Source organism: Sander lucioperca, chromosome 7, assembly GCF_008315115.2.
Source record: "Sander lucioperca isolate FBNREF2018 chromosome 7, SLUC_FBN_1.2, whole genome shotgun sequence".
Classification (NCBI taxonomy): Eukaryota; Metazoa; Chordata; class Actinopteri; order Perciformes; family Percidae; genus Sander; species Sander lucioperca.
The window spans coordinates 24,815,293-24,836,790 of NC_050179.1; the positions used below are offsets into that span (position 1 = coordinate 24,815,293).

Sequence of the window (21,498 nt, forward strand, 5' to 3'; positions counted from 1 at the left end):
AAAAATACATGGAAAGAGGATAGTATCTGTCACCCGGCGAGAGTGAAAGTAGCCTTTGTGAGGTTTGGCTTTATCAATAGGATGACCTGACTACTGTATCGTTACAAAAATCTGAGAGGAAAGATACAGAGGAGAGGAGAGAGGTAAAGTGAAGAGGCGAGAAGAAGAAAAAACTAACCCAGTTTGGTTTGTGTGGCTTTATTAAACCTCTGCTCCCTAGGTATTAGATTAACCTAGTTAAGCTTTTCCTGCTGAGTTAATTAGATAAGATTGGAAAGGGCTTCTGAGTCCCACCACTGCAGATTTCTAATGCTGTGATGAACGTCAACGGCTCTGGACTAAGAATTGGGTGTGTGAGCAGGACGGTGATCTATAATTATATTTTTCAGCTGTGTTCGAATTTCAAAGTACTCTCTGCAGTGCAAAGCATGTGACTGTCCGGAAATCTAATCTGGTATTTGGGCATAGATTTCATCAAGCGGGAGAACGCCTGGGATGCTCGTTGTGTTTTTCTGAGTGTCTCAAAGTGGTTTGGTCTTGAGGGGCAGCTGCGTAAACGTAAAAAAAGTGAATTTTAAATTGTATTTACTGGTGCATTTGGTCCACTTGCTTTCCTTGACCTTCGTGAAATACGTCAAAGGGTAAGCATGTATTTTGCCTCCAGTCTGCTTTTAAAAAGCACAGAGACAGACAGAGGACCAGAGCAGACGGTCAAAAAAACACATATACTCCATAGAAGCGACGGTTTGAAAAACTACAGCACTATAAACCTGGTCCCACCTGCATTTAAAAGGTGCTCTCAGCGATGTCACGCGTTTTTTAGGCTACACCATTTTTTGTCACATACAGCAAATATCTCCTCACTGTCTGCCAGCTGCCTGTCCCCTGAACACACTGTAAAAAAACGTGGTCTCTGTAGACAGCCCAGGCTCCACAAACGCCAACAAAAAATAACTGTTCCAACCTGCCCCACGAAACATAACATACAGTGTTCCAGCCGACAAGAAGGATTTGGAGGTGGGGGTTGGGGTGTTAAACGTACGGTATACTAGCCGCATCCAAGGTGGCACGCGCCATCGTGACGTCAAAATGACGTAATATCCTGCCGGCGCGCCCGGATTTATGCTCTTTTTTTTCAGAGGCGCGCGACAAAGCGGAAACAGGAGGCCTGAACGAGTTCGCCGACAAACAGATGCCAGGACTCTCATATATGCGAGCGCCAGCTGGGCTGCAGTTACTGTAAAACACGCTTTAGTGCGCGTGCACATGAAGGGGGTTGTGTGTGAGTGGAGGAGAGAGAAGCGTGAAGAGCTTTAGCAGAAAGGGGGGAGGGACTGAGAAATTGTTGATGTTCAAATTTTTGGGCTAAGTCCTGGATCTTCCTAATCCTACCTACAGCACCTTTAATGTGAGGCAACTAACGGCACATTGTGTTAGTGGTAAAGGGAGATTGTGGCCTTGTTTCAATTAAAGTCAACATTTACCTGAGGCACAGCATAGGATACCAATTCTGGTCTTTGGGTATGTGGAGTGCCAACCCACAACCTGTCAAATAAGACAACCAAGTCAGTTTTCTGTGGACTGGCTTGATCAAAAAGCATGGAATCTCCATGCCTCAGTTGCACTTTGTGTTTACGGCTTGAGAACTATACATTTGCAAAGGAGTGGCTTCACGAGACGGGGGGCTTAAAGAGACAGGCGCTAAAAAGGAGCGTTTTAGACAGAGGGTGAAAACAGGTATAGACAGACAGACAAACAGTAGGAGAAAAAATATGTTTTTTTTTAACATTAAAGCAACACTATGTAACTTTTCCCGCTTCTGTCCCCCTACAGGTTGGAAGCGGGATTGTCCATTACATTACATTGTCCAGTTCATTCAAACTACAGATCTGAGGCGACCCGATCTGGCAAACTTGCACAATGTAATTCCGCTTCCAACCTGTAGAGGGACTGTTAGAGGAAAAAAATAACTATAACAACAACAACTCTTCTTTTCTTCCTCTGTCTGTTAAATTAAACTATTTGCATAGTAAGAAACCATAACACTACTTGTCCCCACAAGATAACATGGAGTCATTGGCTATCTTGACTGGGGCCCGAGGACAGAACATGCGTCTCTCTAACCAGATAAAGGGGACGCCATCGAGTCTGACCAGATAGAGGAGACGACATCTAAACTGACAAGACAGACAATTGACGACATCAAATTCTGTTATGATCGTATTTCACACATAAATAAGCTACTGTTTGAGGCTTACGTTAGTCACTTTCTGTACTTATGCTGTGAGTGCTGTAAACTGACCCTATACTTGCAAGTCAACAAACTTTGATATAACAGTTTCAGATTCAGTAGTTCCGTCTATCCTTTGATAATGTAAATTATTCTAACAGGGACCGAAGCGGGAAAAGTTACATAGTGTATTTATAGTATTTAAAGCATGTAAAACGTGTTCTAGTAGAAACCCAAAATACAATGAAAACGAGCATGATGTGTCTCCTTTAAGTTCATAAAGGCAATACTGGAAATGTGTTGTCTGGACAGGTATTTGGTTGAGTTTTATTTGCTAGATAATTCCATTGAAGAGCTGTGTTAGAGAGGGCACATTTTTGGCACAACAATGGGTTTTATTGAATTAAAACAAAGCGTTATTCATTCAGTTAACATGCCTCTTCAGTTCCATTTTGACATTGATTTGATTTAAATGGTGTTTCTCTTTTCCGCTCCGTGGGCACAAAGTGGTACAACATATCCCTGTCATGCATTGGTGACTGTGTTTATCAGCAGTAACAGAAGCCATTGATTAGTAACTAGACAAATAGAGTGGATATAAATGGTATGCCATTGCCTGTGTTATCTAATCTGATGGTTTGACTAGCTGGACGCTATGATGAAGAGATAAAAAACAATACCAGATAACCATCAAAGATGTGGCAGACATATGAAGATTAACACAAACAACCGTCCGACTGAATTGATTTCCAGTAATTCATATAAATAATAGTAAAGTCAACTACTAAGTACAAGGCTTTCTTTGGTTTTACACTGAGTGGTTATTAGCGTTAATTCAAATACCTGTGTGAATAAAGGAATGAACTGTGTGGGAGAAAGTTCAGTAGTTTACAATAATAGGACAGAGAGTGTGCACATATGTGTGTGTGTGTGTGTGAGAGAGAGAGAATAAAATACAGTAACTGTAAGTAGCTTAAAATGATAGGATTATGAGTGGGTTTGTCCATGTGCGTGCTTGTGTGTGCATATGTGGAGGAAAAAAATACTTTTATTTCCACCATGCGCATCGTGTCATGTCCTATTCATTTTTTTCCCCCGGTGCTACTGCATGTGGTGTCACAAGCTGGAGGGGTTTCGCATAATACCCACCACAATGTAGAATCAGCCTGGTGTCTTTTGGTATCAAGTCTATCATGAAAGCCCATAACCTTAACTTCACTGGAGGCCTTTTACCTCTAGGCAGTGTTTAAACTGGATGCACATAAAATTTCTTTAGCTCATTAAGCACTCAATTTTGCTGCCACAGCCACATTTGCACACACACAGTGCCCCCAGAAAGCTTTGAAGTTTAAGATCGGTTTCTGATTTTTAAACTCCTAACCTCCTAACAAAATTGTTGTACAAAGCATGAACTTAATTCCTTTTCTTGCGGATGACCGCCCACAGAATTTCAACTCAGAACCAAATTTCATTGCAGCCTATTTTGTTTTGATTTTGAAAGGTTTGCATTTGGATTTGTAACCGTTTGTTTTAGGATGCCTTGTTGGTGACAGTAAACACACCAATCAGAGTAAGGGTAGGTAATGAACTGCATGCCACCAGCTAAACGCTGGTACATTTTTGGTAGCAGCTGGTTAGTTTATATTTTCTAATAGCCTTATCATATCTTGCCAGTATTCATTCTGCAATAGTAACCATCAAATTGAAGATACCAAAAAGATTTTTACCATATACAGCACATAACAGCAGCAGCTGTGTGTGTGTGTGCAGACTGATCTCATTAAGTGCCGTATGTATGACACGCCAATTCGTATGCCATTTTTGCGTGTTATCAAGACGCATAATCGTTGTTTAGCGTGTTTATCAACGCCGTTTGGCCTCCATTGACCTACATTACATGTGAATTATCGCCGTAGCGAGTAGTATGAAAGGACAGAGGTCCAGAGGGAGGTTGGTTGGAGTGGCAGATGGGTAAAACACAGGACTTTCACCCGGGAGAGCTGGGATCGCGTCCCGCATGTGGCGTTTATCAACCGTTATTGTTTTCCTAAGCGTGTGACGTTAGTCACCGTCGTGTTTTTGTCGTTTTTAGTGTTACTAAAGCCTTTCCCAATGTTCTTTCCCTAAACCCAACCTTTTTTTTTTTTTTACACGTGTGTGACGTTGTTCTCGCAATAGCACGGCACGTTCTCGCGATAACACGCCACGTGGCGACGCCACGAGGTATGTATGTTTACATCCGCTGTATCCAGCGTAGACATAAGCGTGGATAGCTCAAAATGCGTACAGATGACACGCCATTTGGCTTTAGGAAAGTGGCGTGTATGTTTACGCAAAGTCATGATGCCATGTTGGTGTGTGTGTGTGTGTGTAATTTAACACGTAGCTTATTAATTACAAAGGCTAGTAGTACTAAGGATACAATATAACAAAGAAATATGAGCAATACAAAAACAGCACAGCAAAAAAGTAACGAGCCCAGACGGGTAACTAGCCAAGAAATAAGCGATATCATTTAGCTGTTCAGAACCACGGACTGCTGCTCTTTGTGTGCTGGCGCCCGGGGAGCATGTGTGGGTGGTGCACCACCGTAACGTTACTCACATCAGTTCTGTACCAAAAATGTCATGGCAATCCATTCAATAGTTGTTGAGATATTTTAGTCAGCACCAATATGGTAGACCGACAGACTGAGAGCCACACCGCTAGCATGGCTAAAAACCTCACCTTATGTTCGGGCTAAAATCCCTCATTTCAATTTTAGATGCACCTAAAAACTCTGAGAAAGCTAGTTGGTGGACCTTGAGTTGAGATTATTTTGTCACACATGTATGCTAATTTTAAATGTAGATTAGATAAACAGATATTCTGGTTCTAAGGTTCATGCACAATAGCCTGGTCCTACCAGACTCCGGTACATTTCATTTGTACAGAAAGTCTGGCCACTCTCCATTGACAAGTGTTAACTTCCTTGAAGGCGGGTACTCTGTTGAAGTTTAAAACTATTGGATCTACCCAGAGCCACTCTGGATCTGCCATAACCAATCGCTAACATTTGGTCATGATGTCGGCTTAGCATCGCTAGCGTTCGCCTTAGCCAACTCCTTCACCACTAATGGAGTGAGCTGGAAAATCAGACTTTTCCCGATCCCCGTGGGGAGGAGGGCCACCACGTCATGGCCACCAACAAAACTCAGCAAAGACTGTTCTTGCTCGGGCTTTAACTTCTGGATATTCGGCAGCGTTGCCACAACGGACCGAATGGCTTCGCTCGCATCTTTTTCCGCCGCTCAAACTAGCGCACAACCTCAACGTCATTGTTCACAGCCACTCCCTCTGTTCGCTGATTGGACCGGTAAAGATTTGGCCAGAGAAAACCCGCTAATATACCGCAAACCCAGATGAAATTTGTATCTTGTGGTGACACACTACATTTTGAAAAGCATTCTTTTGACACAGTTGTGGTAAAAGGATCCATAACATAAAACATGCCTGAAGCACATGAACAGTTTTCATTAAATGCCACTTCCTCAAACCCTCAAGGGCATTGTCGCTTCTTGGTGTTTAATGGTGTGACACATTAATATACAGACCAAAGATAGTTTTTTGGGCATTTTAGGCCTTCATTTTTACAGGACAGCTGAAGACATGAAAGGTGGAGAGAGAGAGGGGGAAAGACACGCAGCAAAGGGCCACAGGCCGGAGTCGAACCAGCGGCCGCTGCGTCGAGGAGCAAACCTCTGTACATTGGCGCGCGCCCCACCAGGTGAGCTACCCAGGCACCCATACAGACCCATTTAAATGTTATTGCCATTGATACATTAAAATCAGTGTTGCCTTGTAACAGTGGCTGTTCTACATGCATGTCATCTAGTGTGAAGATAAATCATGTGTTGTGATTCATCAGTCACTTCAAAGTATGAACATTTTATTTCATGTAATAAACTACAGAGACGATTATATTCTCATTCAGTTTCTTTTTTCTGCTTTTTTCTGCTCAAACAGAAACAACCCACATGCAGTATGTATGGGCACAAACTCTTGCTGTGAATGTGTTGTATCTATGTGTGTTTGGAAGTTATTAAAAATGTTAAATATTAAAAAAAAAGAATAATAAATAAGTTTACTTGGCACATCCGTTGTTTACATTTAGCTTTTTTGAATCGGTGTGCAAATATTTTGCTGATTTATACAGTTCTCTAAGATTATATCCTAACTGCAGAACAAAAAATAGCATCACAAATTCCTTTTGAGGAACACATGTATGAGTTGAACAGACAGATGCAACGCCTTTTATACTGGTCACTTAGCTACAAGCATTACTAAATAGTTGTCAGTAGTAGTGTGGCTAACCAAGTTCTGCATGGCTTTCCAGCTTTACTGTTGAGATTATTAGAAAGAAGACAGAAGAAGAGAAGTTAGAGGTTGATAAAGTGACCCAAGGCCACCATGAGGACAGTGTTCCCTCTGATTAAAGGGCGGATTTTAGGTTTCACTCCACAACTAAAATTCAGAAATAATAGATTTAAAGCAATGAATACTGGCATGTTGATGGGTCTGCAGTGTTATGTAAAGCTGCAGACACACCGACCAGACGGCCGACCCTCGGCAGAAAAGGCAGTTGGACTGATCAGTCTCCCCGAGTTGGTCAAAAAAGTGCCTCGGAACACACCAAAGTGATGAGACGTAATACGTCTCCATAACAGCAGGCGGCACTAATCTGTATTGTCGCCCAAAAATGAAAACCGGCAACTGATTGGACGAACGCGTCACGTGGGTCTGGTTTCTCCGGAAATTCAAAGACAGACTGTCATGGCGGCTTGTTCAGAATACGATCTCATATTGTACTAAAATAGTTCACGAAACGTGTTTCTGAAAACATTTTAAGTGAGAAATATAAATGAGAAATATGCAGTTGCTGAATCTGTCTTCATTTCAGATCAACAAAGGTCAGTTTAAAAGATTTTCGTCAGATTTTGAGAGACTCTAGTCACGCTCATTTCGCTCCCCGTTTCCGGGTTAGCACTCTACCAATCAGATGGGTCATTTGAGTCCGACTGCCAGCAGTGCCCGCCCCGCCGATTATACATGTTAAATCGGCCAAAATGAAGGACGACGGCCCCTCGGACGGACGACGGCACGGAACACACCGAACAGACTTGAGTCACTGACCTCGCCAGACTGTCCAACAGCCGATTATCACCTTGGTGTGTCTCGGGCTTTAGACTACGCCAAAACACAATATCTATATAAGCATAAAATTAGAGCAGAAGGGGTTTGGGTGTTGTATTGGCCATGATTACAAAGCCAGTTCTGTGTTGTAGCTGCTGCAGCATCTAAGCCTCTTTTAAAGCCAGGAAAAATCCAGAATGGAAGTTTGAGCATTGTGCTCAATGCATTGAATACACATGGTGTGTGGCAAATCATGGGCTGAATCTTAAAGGCAGTCTCAGAGCTCTTATTCCTGCCCCGAGGACCGAGGAGCGAGCATCGAGGAGGGATCTCCGAGGAGCTATGAGCGAGGATACATGGGAGCAGCCTTCCCGGAAGCTGTGTGGCTGAAAGCCGTCGCTAACTCCGCCCACACAGCTGACAAATTCACATGGCGCTTCAGAGGAAAGGATGTCTCATCCCTCTAAAACGCATTTCCTCGTTTCCTCTCTCCTCCCATGATTTCCTCCGTCTCTCTCGTGCTTCCTAGGTGGGACGCACTAAGACACGAGGAAGGGAAGCAAGTGGAGGAGCCAGGGATGCAATTTAAGGGAAGTAAGACGCACCTATGCACAGTGGTGTAGTCTACGTGATACGCAGGAATACGCAGTATACCCACTAAGAAAGCTCCAGGATTTCCATATACCCACTTAAAAATGCCCAATGACACGCAACAACATACTTTCCATCATATTATAGATATATTTTGAATTGTCATCTGTGTTTTTCTTCTTCACATAAGATTCATAAGAAGGTATTTCCACCGTAAATCGGTGCATAAAAGTGTATCTGAATACAGGAAATGAAGTCGTGGATGCTCAAAACTTCCCTGGGGAAGGACACCCAGACGCCCCACTATGATATGCCCCCCCCCCAAAAAAAAAGACATTAGACTACACTACTGCCTATGCATTCATCAACACAGGAACTAATAAAAGACAGTTACTAAAACACCTGTACAAAATGGACACAGTTATATTTAGCCTGTGGAGCTTAGAGAGTGCAACCTGGATGAGGCAGTTCACAGAAACAGTTAGATTATACCAGAAGGCCAGGTTTACATTTAAGCCCCTGGGTTTTCTCAGAGGATGAAGTGTAGTTGTGCTCCTTTAAAAACATGTCCACATGGATCAGACGAGACAAAAGAGGACCGAGCCGTTTGCTAATATACTGACATTCAATTTAAGGTGGCTTTTTAAAACCAGGCAGGTAAAAGTAGGGACACATTTAACACACGTTAAGGAATGTTATGTCATGTTTCTCCAGCCATGTGATCAGCATAGTTATAAAGTGTCTTCACTGGTTATCGAGAATACAATACAACATATTCCCCCTCAAAGGCCAGCTTCTCCTACATACAATATTTTCTGCCGAAGTTTGGGATATTTCACATGAGAGGTTTCTGTATTTTTTATTTCTGTGCTTATTATTTAGTCATTAATATTTAATGTTGGCCTAGTCTATATCCTTCGCATTCCACTTGTTTGAAAATTTGGTGGATTTATGAGGACTAGTGTTAACTGCTCCTCAGATCTCTGCAGGGTAAATTGAGACAGCTATCTAGACTATCTGTCCAATCTGAGTTTTCTCTCGCACGACTATTTTGCAGTGGCTCTGAAATGAAATGCCACTAAACCAGAGCGCGTTTTCCTCCCATCCGCGAATGCTGTGTGGAGTAGCCAGACTCTCCTTCAGCGCGCTTTGGAGGAGGGTCTGGCAAAGCGAGACTACCGTTGGCCTAACCTCTACACCTAGCACAGACAGTTTCCGACTCCTCCACAAAATCAGATGGGAAGATGAAAGTTTATCAGACAGCCTTAACTGCATCTATTAGGAAATACATTGACATTGAAATGTTTGGGAGACACTGATATTATCTTAGTGTCCATGTGCAAAGAGAAGAGAAGAGAAAAGAAGAGAAGAGAAAAGAAGAGAATCTCCCCTTACAATCTTCAACTCTTTTACTGAGCAGGCGAAAAAGCCCCTCCATCTGCTCTTTCCTTAACGGCACTCACTGCTGTTGTCTCTTAGCAACACCAGCCAAATCGATGGAGGGGAAAACAGAGCGACAGAGAGATGAATGGGGGGGTGACAGGACAAAAGGCGAGGAAGAAGTGGATAGAAGTGAGGAGAAGGGCAAATGAGTGTCAAGTGTACAAAGAAAAGGAGAAGAGAGGGTGAGTAAAGTGTAGATGTAGGGAGGGAGAAAAGGGGAGAAGTTAAAAAAAAAACACAGAGAGGGGAGGAAAGGTGACTGGAGAAAGATAGGGGGATAGAATAGATAGATAGGACAGGGAAGATTAGGAAGAGGGGATGGAGAAAGAGGAAATACATTTGGAAAGACACTAAGGAGGGATGCTTAAATGTCAAACAACCAAGTCACTGCATTTAACCAAAATGTCAAAGCGATAAAGTCTCAGCTGAGAGGCTGAGACCTCTGCTGTGTTTTGACTACAACTATTGCACAAAAAGAAGATAATGCCTTTGAAAGGGGAATATGCTTCAGTAACCAATGATGAACTGTGCTGTGTAATGTATTTTGTTTTTGGACTTAATTTGCAAATTAATGAATAAAACGTTAAAAAAAAAAAAGTAAGTCGACTACATATTGAGGGATAGTTCATGTTTTCTGTGCACTGACTATTTTTCTTGGAAAATAATTCTCTAAGAGTTTGGTTATATATAGGCCGAGAGCTTACTCCCTGAATACGATTTGACATCAAAGTAGATGTCAGACATCTTTACTGTAACTTTGTTTCCCGATTATATAGCCTAATAAAACCCTGCAAGATTAAATGTGGAACTCAAATAAGGCTTAGGTAAGACAAGTGACCACAGTTTGTCTAAGTGCCTATACTTTGTGTTACTCAACTGGTGCCCATGGGACGGCAAAATATTTTCAGCATTGTCAGGCAGGTCAGCGACTACAATGATGTACAGAGCCGATGGCCTCCGACACCAGCAGCACACACTGGAGGAGGAGAATGATGCCTGCTTCTCCATCATTAACGTTACACCCCAAAGCACTTTAACCGAGCTTGTTTGTTTGCCCCCCAAAACACCTTATGTAGAGACAACGTGGCTGCATCAGAATTATGTTCTTTAAGGCTCACCTTGCTGTGCCAGTTGTATTTCTGGGTGAAATCCCAAATCTGCGTTATTTTCAACCACCGGTCCTTTTCAGCATGGTTCGCTGCCGCTGCTGCTGCTGCTGCTGCTGCTTATCTCAGACATCTAGCGGTTCTCGTCGTTCGTGGCATGCAGTCGCGTTGTCTGAACCTAAATGTGTTTGTGTTTTCCCCCACTCTATCTGGGGTGGAAATTCCAAACGAGCAACGTAATTTAAATGGACCTCGGATAACGAACAACAAAAAAAATACGCTAGCGTTTTCAACCTAGCTATGCAAAAGGCAACGGGGAACGTTAACGTAGGCTACCAGATGCTGAAGTGGCTAAAACCTGCTAACCCGCTCGCTGAATAGTAATGAGTGATGACTGGGAAGTGTCCAATACAAGAAGAAGACCGTGGACTGTTCTCCCGGACGGCCCTCAGCGATGAGGCAGGAGCATGGGCAGAAGGAGCAGGAGGCGGCGTCGGTGGGTGTCTTCCTGAGAGGGACGGGGACGGTCCTCGTAAACCCCGGTGGGAACGGGTGGGAACCGCTACATCTACAACTTCCTGTTATCTTTTCACAATTAAAATATTGGGTGTGTTTTAAACCTATGAAATCATGTCATTAAGGAAAATAAAATACTTTAAAACCATATAGGCAAAACTAGGCCTATATAGCCTAGATACATTCAGAACATATTTAATTTATTTAATTTTGTTTTGTTCTATCAAATGTTGCTGTATGAACCAAACGATATTCATAAAAAACAATATATTGACTAAATTAATACAATTTACATACAATTAATACAATTAATACAATTCATACCCCTCATACCCCTGTGTGTGTGTGTGTGTGTGTGTGTGTGTGTGTGTGTGTGTGTGTGTGTGTGTGTGTTTGTGTGTGTGTGTGTGTTAATATGTTATGTCCTGCTGCTTTCCATAGATACCTGTGATCCAATATTATACTACTTCTTCTTTTATTTACCTTTAATATAATTTATATTATAATATGTTCTTCTACATCAATTAATAGCACTAATGTACATCAAAAGTCCAGTCTATTTGGTGAGAGCAAAACCACTATTTCTGACAGTACTGACTCCACGGCTGCACAAACAGGCTGGAAACTGTAATTATGGGTTGCACTGACTTGGCTGAGAAACTAACCGCTGCCTCTCTGATCCACACCAATCGAGCAAACCCACTTGAACTCACTTCATCCTCATTGTATTTTCTGGACAGAGTTCACCCATCTCTGGGCTATGTCGTGGTAATGATGTCCCCCCTCTCTGCAGTCCTGATGCATGCAAAACCATTTGGGAATTTGTAGTTTTTACAAGTACTGTAGGTTACTGCATTATCAGGGACTGGTAAACTGGGTTGAAAAACAAAAACAAAACTCTTAAAATGGGATACAAAGACATCTTCACTCACAACACGAAAAAGTGATCAGGCTTTCCTCCACATATTGTACTGGAGAAACCAGGTTGCCAAAACATTTCTGCTCAGTTTTCCTTTTCTGGTTCACCTAAGCACATTAACTGGCCCATGGAACTGATAATCCATCAGAGCTGATATTAAGTCATGTCAAAAAGACTGCAGTCTTTTTGACTACGTACATCCAATCCAAACATTGAAGTAAGGCCAGCCATGCAGTAAAAAAGTGATTGCACTTTACTTTGCACTACTATAATAAAAGCAATATATTGACTACATTAATACAAGTCATACCCCTCAAGCATATAGGCCTGTGCGTGTGTGTGTGTGTGTGTGTGTGTGTGTGTGTGTGTGTGTGTGTGTGTGTGTGTGTGTGTGTACAATACACTGCATTGCATACAGAGAGAGAGAGAGAGAGAGAGAGAGAGAGAGAGAGAGCGAGAGAGAGAGAGAGAGAGAGAGAGAGAGAGAGAGAGAGAGAGAGAGAGAGAGAGAGAGAGAGAGAGAGAGAGAGCGCATGTATATAACCGTTATTTAGGTCTTTGTCGACATCTGCTGGAGATTGGGCGCTACTACAGTATGTGTCAGATTTCTGTCAGGCACTGTGTGGGTCACCTCACATGACGGCGTATTGGCTGACGAAGGACCTACCAACGGTGTCTGATCGTTGGCTTCACGGAGTTTCATGGAGATTGTTTGTGTAAATAAAACTGTATCCATCTGAAATCAGAATCATCTTATCTAACACGCCGGTAAATATTTTATTGTACAAATCTACATCTTATTCGTAATCAAATGAACGTTGTATGCATGTAAATTGTGCACGGGCTTAAGTAGTAGAGCACGGGAAAATGGGAGAGCGTCCGGCAAAAGTGGCGCTTTCTATGAATGGGCTCTCAGTCCGCAGAATACAAGTTACTAAGTGAGCTGTATAGGCTAACTGTGCTCGGTTTTGACCAACTTGAATTGTCAAGGCTAAGGATATGTAACGTTGTGCTACCATGGCTTTGCAACAAAGGAGCTAGCTAAGTTTGCAACACACGTAATTGTTGGTTATTTGGACTTGCTACGCGTAAAGTTCGTCTTCTAACTGCTAAGCTAACGTTAGCAATGTTCGTCGGTTATTGTCATGTACACTACACCACAAGTAAAGTTTGTGTGTCCAGCCAGCATGTTAACCCTCTACTAACTCGTAATGGCTATGCTGCGAGGAGTTTATTCGTTTTTGGAAAGTAACGTTAATTAATTTTACCACAGTGCTATTTCCTTAACAGTGCAGCTCGGTTCAGTTTGAATATCCCTCTTATTATTAGAACACTCAACACACCGTTGGGCACGGAAACATTTAAAAGACTGGTCATGGGGAATAAACTGTTCATATTACTAACGAAGCTATTACTGTTCACACATCTTTCTTTTCCTTTTTTTCCATTACAGTTTTGAGCTGGGCTAAGTGCTCCGTTCATAGCCCCTGAAGAACTTTGTGGGGAAGCCACAGAAAGGGAGCCATGTTTCTTTACAACATCACCCTACAGCGTGCTACGGGCATCAGTCATGCCATCCATGGAAACTTCTCAGGTGAGATCGCTGCCTGTCTTCTTTTCTTGTTTAATTGGTTTTATCATTAGTCTGTCTGGCCATTTTCTACCTCTTTTGTCAAATGTATTTAAAGCTAGAGCAGGGGGTAAGACCACTGCTTGGGAATTGGATGGTCAGAGTGCTTTGTGAGTAGGGCTGCACAATTAATCTCAATTTTATCGAAATCACAATATGAACTAGTGCAATATCCAAATCGCAGAGAGGTGCAATATTTGTTAAAGGCAAAATATGTGTCAAACCATTCTAAAATAAAGTATTGTGGTGCTGCAGAGACATCCCGGCCTACAAATCGTATCCTACAGACTAAAGAAAAAAATCTTTGTTTGGTACAGATCCTTGCAAAAAAAAATCACATTTCAATCTTTTTTATTTTATTTTATATATATATATATATATATATATATATATATATATTTTTATTTTTTTTTTTCAATGAGAATGATACACAAATGATCATTCCCTCCAATATCGTGAATCATATCGCAATCGCAATATCGGTCAAAATAATCGCAATTAGATATTTTCCTAATATCGTGCAGCCCTAATTGTGGGGCGGCTGTAACTCAGGTGTAAGAAACAGATGTCCATTAATTGTAAGGCCGGTGCCTGGTGTTAGAATACCTGGCATCTCATTTCCACATGGCAAAGTGTCCTTGAGCAAAACACCTAGCCTGAAATTGCATAAGCGGTGTGTAGCCTACATGTGGAAAATAGTTGCTTGAGATAGAATTATGTGCTAAATAAATGTATTGTAATCTGTGTAACGTAGACTTGTCTTTTCATCAGTCTTTTTGCATTTTATAAACCGGTTCTTAGTTCATTTTCTGTCTGTTAAGGTAATTGGTAAGGGTTGGAATCTTTAGGCACCTCACCATTCAATTCCGATTCAGAGGGCTACGATGCGATGATATGGTTATTGATGCATCACTTTTTTTTTCTATACATGATTCATTTCTTCTGGCTGTGTGATTGCTACTTTTAAAACATAGTGTATGTGTAATGATCCCGAATTAAAATAAACAGATCCATTTACTTCCATTATCTTTTAGTTTAATTTGACACAACTTTCATTAGGGCTGTAAATTCAAATGCAAATCTAGTCACATTTACAGAAAAATTAAACATTCAATGATGGCTCGTTGGCCATCATTCTTACTGTAAGAGTTAGGGCACTCACATACTGGCATATTGTCACTAATAAAAAATAAATCCGTAAAGCTCTATCATAAGACTGACCCGTTGATCATTTCTGATCTGCAGCTTGTGCTTGTTAATACAGGACAGACCCAACAGACTGATTAAAATACACCAGACCATGACGCCAAAGGGTCCTGACCAAGCGTCCTTATGTGACGAGTTGGGAATGAAAACAAGTTATGTGCATATGAAGGCAAATTGTAGCGCGGCTCAAGCACTTTGACCACATGCTTCACTCCTGTATTCTCTACGACGTACAGTGCAGTTGCATATATGCACAGCGATTAACACTTTTGCACGATCCGAATCTGCAGCAGGGAGGCTGCCTGAGCGCTGTGGGGAGAATGACTGGCTGTTTTTGTCTCGTTCTGTTAATTCACACAATTCGGGTGATGCTGTCGTTAAATTTCCAATTATTGACGTTTTCTGCATCGAGCCATAATCTTTCAAGACAGAATCGCGATGCATCTAAGACTCAATTATTCCCCCCCACCCCTAGTAAATGGCCTGGCCAGCATTGTGTACCTATTCTCTATGCCCGTCCAAACGCACGCTTTTGTGTTCCATTTGTGTTTGTACGTTGGGTCTATTTATCAGATGCACGTGTGATTATGAGTTTTTATCATGTTATCTTCATCATGGCTTGAAATGGACTGAAATCAGTGGAGAGAATGCAAAACCTATGAATGTAACGCCAAAAACCCCAGTATTTTTTCGTGGGTTTAAAATGATTACATGCTTAAAATATTACTTAACCTAAAGTTCGATTTGTAAAACGCACAACTGCAGAAACTTATAGAAAATTATATACTCACTTTAGTTTTCACCATTTGCTAGATCACATGCTGAAAATTTTATTTTTAAATGTAATAATGTAACAGTTCTTAACTTAGAAATACATTCTGACTGCACTTTTATTTCTCTGAAAGGGCGGCAGATTTTATGTTACAAATCCTGTCAAATATAAGGCATTCAATTACCGGCGTTGAGCCATAATACACACCTATCTGAGGAAAAAAAAGCTATACAATGTTCCTTTTCAGTTGATAGCTGACATGTGCTCAATGCTAAAAAAGAGATGTTTGTGTCTTGTTAGGAACCAAGATGCAGGAGATTGTCGTTTCCAGGGGAAAGATCTTGGAATTATTGCGGCCAGATGCCAACACAGGAAAGGTGCACACTCTGCTTACAGTGGAGGTGTTTGGCATCGTTAGGTCCCTGATGGCATTCAGACTCACTGGAGGAACCAAAGGTACGTAGCCAAGGGTGCATGCACTGCAAACATGGATGATGTAGTTAAAGACACCATTCTAAATGTATGTTTCCCTCAGATGATTGCTTTTCATAAAATAATGAAAGAGTGCGTGGAGAGTTGGCTACTGGTTTCACATTCCTTGGGGAAAAGATTTCCCTGAGAGCTGGCATTTAACCGCAGTTTTCCTGTGTCCTTGTATGTTTGTAGACTACATTGTTGTTGGAAGTGACAGCGGTCGTATTGTCATCCTGGAATATCATCCATCCAAAAACATGTTTGAGAAGATCCATCAGGAAACGTTTGGAAAGAGCGGCTGCCGGCGCATCGTCCCCGGACAGTTCCTTGCTGTCGACCCAAAAGGCAGAGCTGTTATGATAGGTAATGTCAAAGAGTTAAAATGGTTGTATGAATCCAGTTTCCCAAAAAAAAAAACAGATGACGCAGATGGCGTCACGTTCGTACACCTCCAGAACACCGTGAAATGTTTCGCCATTTCACTCTGATCTTTTGTCCGACCCCTTCTTCTTACATACGTTAGAAACAGTTTATTGTATGTAGTGCAGTTCAGTACAGTCTGAATGCACACAAAAAAATGAATTGCGCAAAGACGCCTGCTTAGCATGAAGTACTTTTATGTATTCGTTACAAATATTTTGGATTGGGCTGGGTCTCTGTTTTTGGAAGAAATTGTAAGTAGAGGCATGTGGACCTTAAGAAAGACTAATGTGTATTCGTTGCAACCCACTTTGATGTGCTAATGTTGCTAAAGAGAATTCAGATATTAATGCAGGAACAGTTTGAGGAATTGGTTTGCTGTAAATCAGCTTATACAAATAATGAGTACATTTAAAAATATGAAGGTAGGATTTATTGCAGACTGCATTAGGCCTTTCCAGAATCCCTAAGAATGATGATGCAATCTTAAAAAAATAGTCTATTATTAATATATTATGTATATTGTATCCTTTTAAATGTTTTATACTTAAAGGACAGCCATGTATATTAAAATGACATTACCATAAGTGAGATGAAATTAAGTCTCCTGAATGCATTTTGTCCCCGTTTAGGAGCCATTGAGAAACAGAAGCTGGTTTATATTCTGAACAGAGATGCAGCTGCAAGATTGACCATCTCCTCTCCACTGGAAGCCCATAAAGCAAACACGTTGGTTTATCATGTAGTAGGAGTTGATGTCGGCTTTGAAAATCCCATGTTTGCCTGCCTCGAGATGGACTATGAGGTAAGGTTATGCCTCTAAGACGATGCACAGTGGCTTGTGTTGGAGATGTGATGAGTTTGTCATGTCTCTTCTCTGACTATCACTGGAGAAAGATTTAACCTCTCTGATCTCAGCGCATAAGTAACATTTTCAAGCACCACAGCTGACAAATGTTGTCTATCCTGATGCTGTAAGCATTTTTTTTTTTTTTTTTTTTTTTTTGTTAACCTTTTTTGTTATTGTTTAATTAGTTTAAAGTTGCCACCACTCCCATCGTGTCTTAGGCTATGCTGTACCTAACATGAGACTCATTTTGAAAACCTCTGATCCCGTTTGTTGACATTTGCTCTTTCCAGGAAGCCGACAATGACCCGACGGGAGAAGCTGCCGCCAACACGCAGCAGACGCTCACCTTTTACGAGCTGGACCTCGGCTTGAATCACGTGGTCCGCAAGTACAGTGAGGCTTTGGAAGAGCATGGGAATTTCCTCATCACTGGTAAGCAGTTGGGCACATGTGGTCGCACACTCCAAGGGTGAAACAATAGTTGCATGCGTCAGTTATTAGTTGCTCCGCTAGTTGTCGGGAACGAAAACTGGCAAGCACACAGCTGTCACTCATGGTTGGAGACTGTCAAAAGTGGAGCCAAGCAGAGGCTGGTATGGCAAGATACTAATTGTATTTTGACAGTGGAACAGTGAAAATTAAATTTAAAACAAGCCAAGTTTTTAGGATTTAATTAGTTTTCAGAAGAACCTATATATGGGCATGGTAAGGGAACACAGAATGGTTTGTTAGATTATAAAGCATTATTAGCCACGTCAAAGTATTGTTGATATGATGAGTTTGTCATGTCTCTTCTCTGACTAACAATGGAGAAAGATTAACACCTCTGATCTCAGCACAAGTTTACCAACACAATAACACACAATGAGGAGCAAGATAAAGTAGAAAGGGTGAAACCTTGGTTTGGAAAACAAGAACCCATCTCGCTTTTGGATAGCAACTGTTTTCACTGCAGTCCTAATTTTAAAGAAACCCATCCCATTAAACGCTCCTCTCTGTCCAGTTCCTGGTGGTGCAGATGGGCCCAGTGGAGTTCTGATCTGCTCTGAAAACTACATCACTTACAAGAATTTTGGAGACCAGCCTGACATTCGCTGTCCCATCCCACGGCGCAGGGTAAGTCCTTGATACAGAAATACAGCATGAAAAACAAAGCTGTATACTTGCTTCACACAGTCAACTTTACCACACACTTCCCACGCTGGCTTTCTGAGTGTCTTTTACTCCAGCTTCCTACGAGCATGGCAACAAAATGTGACCCTTCTCTTGACTGTAAGGATTTAAGCTATAATTTAATGAGTATACATGTTTAAATCAAGTACTATGATTTAAAATGGAAGTGTTTTTTTTCCTGTTTATTTGGAAGCTGTGTTACATTTAAAGTCATTACACCCACTCCACTTTTTTTAATGTGCGTTTGTGTCAGGTCTAGGGTTGCACGATATTGACAAAATGCGATATTGATTATGAATATTGCGATATTAATTTTGATATTTTTTAAACGTGAAATTACAAAAGTTACAGGAAAACGCATCAAAATAGATTCATAAAAAAATTAAACAAGTTTTCTTACAACACAAGGTTTATTTCAACTGACAGTCATATTGGACTGGTCCAACATGAATAAATAAATAAGGACCATGTCTACAGAAGAGGACATGTTTTACTGGTTGGACAGTATAAAATATATAAATAAGGACCATGTCTACAGAACAGGACATGTTTTACTGGTTGGACAGTATAAGGGCCCTGACACACCAACCAGACGGGCCGACCGTCAGCAGAAAAGCCAGTCGGACTGATCAGTCGGGTCCCGAGGTCCCAAAAGTGCCTCAGAACACACTGAGGCAACGCCGACTTGAGCGTACGCTCTGCGCGTGCGCAAAACGTAATACGTCTCCATACCAGCAGGCGGCGCTGCTCTGTATTATTTCCATTAACAGTCTGATTATTTACCAGAAAATGAGAACCGGCAGCTGATTGGACGAACGCGTCACGTGGTTCTTTTTTCTCCGGAAATTCGCAGCCAGACTGTCATGGCGGCTTGTTCAGAATACGATCTCATATTGTACTAAAATAGTTCACCGAAACGTGTTTCTGAAAACATTTTAAACGAGAAATAGGCCATGCAGTTGCTGAATCTGTCTTCATTTCAGATTGACAAAGGTCAGTTTAAAAGATTTTCGTCAGATTTTGAGCGGATGATCCACTCCCCATTTCCGGGTGAGTCCCGACTGCCCTGTCCACGACTGAACATGTCGGGTCGGCCCAAATGAAGGCCGACGGCTCCTCGGACGGCCGACGGCACGGGACACACCGAACAGACTCGAGTCACGGACCTCGCCAGACGGCCCGATGCCCGATTATCGGGCTGGTGTGTCTTCTCTCTAAAATATATAAAGAGAACAGGACACAACTTTTCTTTCTCTTCTCTGATTCGTTCCGTTTAGTTGTCTCTATCTATTTCTACTCTGTTAAAATATGCACACACGTGGTACGGTGGTGGGTTTGTCACGTAGTGGCCCCGTGCGCTGACGTGCACTAACATGTGCAAGTGGCACGGTAACTGGCCAATGAAACATGATCATTATAGCGTTTCAAGCGGGCTCCAACTCAAACTCAACTAAGCCACACAGTCAACGGACGGGACGCAGCGCTCCACAAAATAAACAAAATATTGCATCCTTATTACGACACTTTAATATATTGCGATAACGATATTGAGTCGATATATCTTGCACCCCTAGTCGGCTCACTTTTTTTTCTCTGCACATTTATGTTAATTCTGCTCCCTTTCCTCATCTATCCCATCCTGCAGAATGACCTGGATGACCCGGAGCGTGGCATGATATTTGTCTGCTCAGCCACTCACAAGACCAAGTCCATGTTCTTCTTCCTGGCCCAAACTGAGCAGGGAGACATCTTTAAGGTTACCCTGGAAACAGATGAAGAAATGGTGAGCAAAAGTAAAAGCTTGGTGGAGGGTCATGCCGCGTCTTTATGTGACATGACAATTCTTAATCAAGTTTACATTGAAACAGTGCTGCGTACTAGTAATAGCACCCAGTTCTAATGTAAAACAGAAAAGCAGCCATGCATTGGTTAATGTTCCGTGGATTATTTATCAACTTAATGTCATAGTATGAAATTGTATATTTTTAAAAGGGGTCTGTGTTGTTTCACAGGTCACAGAAATCAGGCTGAAATACTTTGACACGATCCCTGTGGCAACAGCCATGTGTGTCCTGAAGACGGGGTTCTTGTTTGTGTCTTCAGAATTTGGAAACCAGTAAGTCATTTGTCAGCATCAAATCTTTTCAACTATTTTGTACGTTTTCTTTCTGGGCTTCAAAACCTTCAATTGGTGTAAAAATATCTTCAAAGCCCTGCTCGGAATTCCTGCCTGTTTTTATTTCTGTTCTTTTTTTCCTCATGGTGTTCTACCTACTTTGTTTCCCTTAGTTACCTTTACCAGATCGCCCACTTGGGTGATGATGACGAGGAGCCTGAGTTCTCCTCTGCAATGCCACTGGAAGAGGGAGACACCTTCTTCTTCCAACCCCGCCCCCTCAAAAATCTTGTGCTGGTGGATGAACAGGAGAACTTATCACCCATCATGTCCTGTCAGGTGTGTGTGTGTGTGTGTGTGTGTGTGTGTGCACTTGTGCCCAAACAACTGGGCCTCCCATATACCTGGGAGCAGTATTGCTGTAATAAAAAAAAAGCCTAATTTGATTTATTTTTGCCGGCTCATTGTCTACTCCTCTTTATGTTTTGAACAGATTGCTGATTTGGCCAATGAAGATACACCACAGTTGTATGTTGCCTGTGGACGAGGACCCCGGTCTACTCTGAGGGTCCTTAGACATGGATTGGAGGTACACACACGCACTTAACAACATAACATGTAACATGCATGCAGGCAAAGACACTGCTGGCTGAAAAGTGATGAGTTTGTTCATGTCTCTTCTCTGAATAAAAGCTGAAGATTCTGTCAATCACTCTGATTTCAGCACAAACAGAATCTGGTGTTTTCATATCACGCACCGTCAACGTATATGCCTGGTTGGTAGGCATTTCTGGTTCTGTATCGGTTTCAGTTTTGATAAGTACAGATCCTACAAGACCTGCAGCAGAGCTTTTAGAGAAGATGTTTTTCTCCAGTTAAG

The 21,498-nt window shown here is 41.8% G+C and overlaps 1 protein-coding gene across 3 annotated transcripts in view; it reads left to right on the top strand.

The window, feature by feature from the left end:
• Positions 1-12,520: 12,520 nt before the first annotated feature.
• sf3b3 (splicing factor 3b, subunit 3) overlaps positions 12,521-21,498 on the top strand; it is a 36,282-nt gene continuing 27,304 nt past the window's right edge. For all 3 annotated transcript variants that reach the window (XR_004897847.1, XM_036003090.1, XM_036003091.1), the window contains exons 1-11: positions 12,521-12,745; positions 13,431-13,571; positions 15,886-16,041; positions 16,252-16,422; positions 17,112-17,284; positions 17,620-17,761; positions 18,333-18,445; positions 20,148-20,285; positions 20,515-20,618; positions 20,792-20,957; positions 21,112-21,207. Coding sequence is in view for 2 of the 3 variants with exons in the window: in XM_036003090.1 (XP_035858983.1) it covers positions 13,502-13,571; positions 15,886-16,041; positions 16,252-16,422; positions 17,112-17,284; positions 17,620-17,761; positions 18,333-18,445; positions 20,148-20,285; positions 20,515-20,618; positions 20,792-20,957; positions 21,112-21,207 (1,329 nt within the window). In the remaining variant the exon portion in view is untranslated. The remainder of the gene's footprint in view (positions 12,746-13,430; positions 13,572-15,885; positions 16,042-16,251; positions 16,423-17,111; positions 17,285-17,619; positions 17,762-18,332; positions 18,446-20,147; positions 20,286-20,514; positions 20,619-20,791; positions 20,958-21,111; positions 21,208-21,498) is intronic.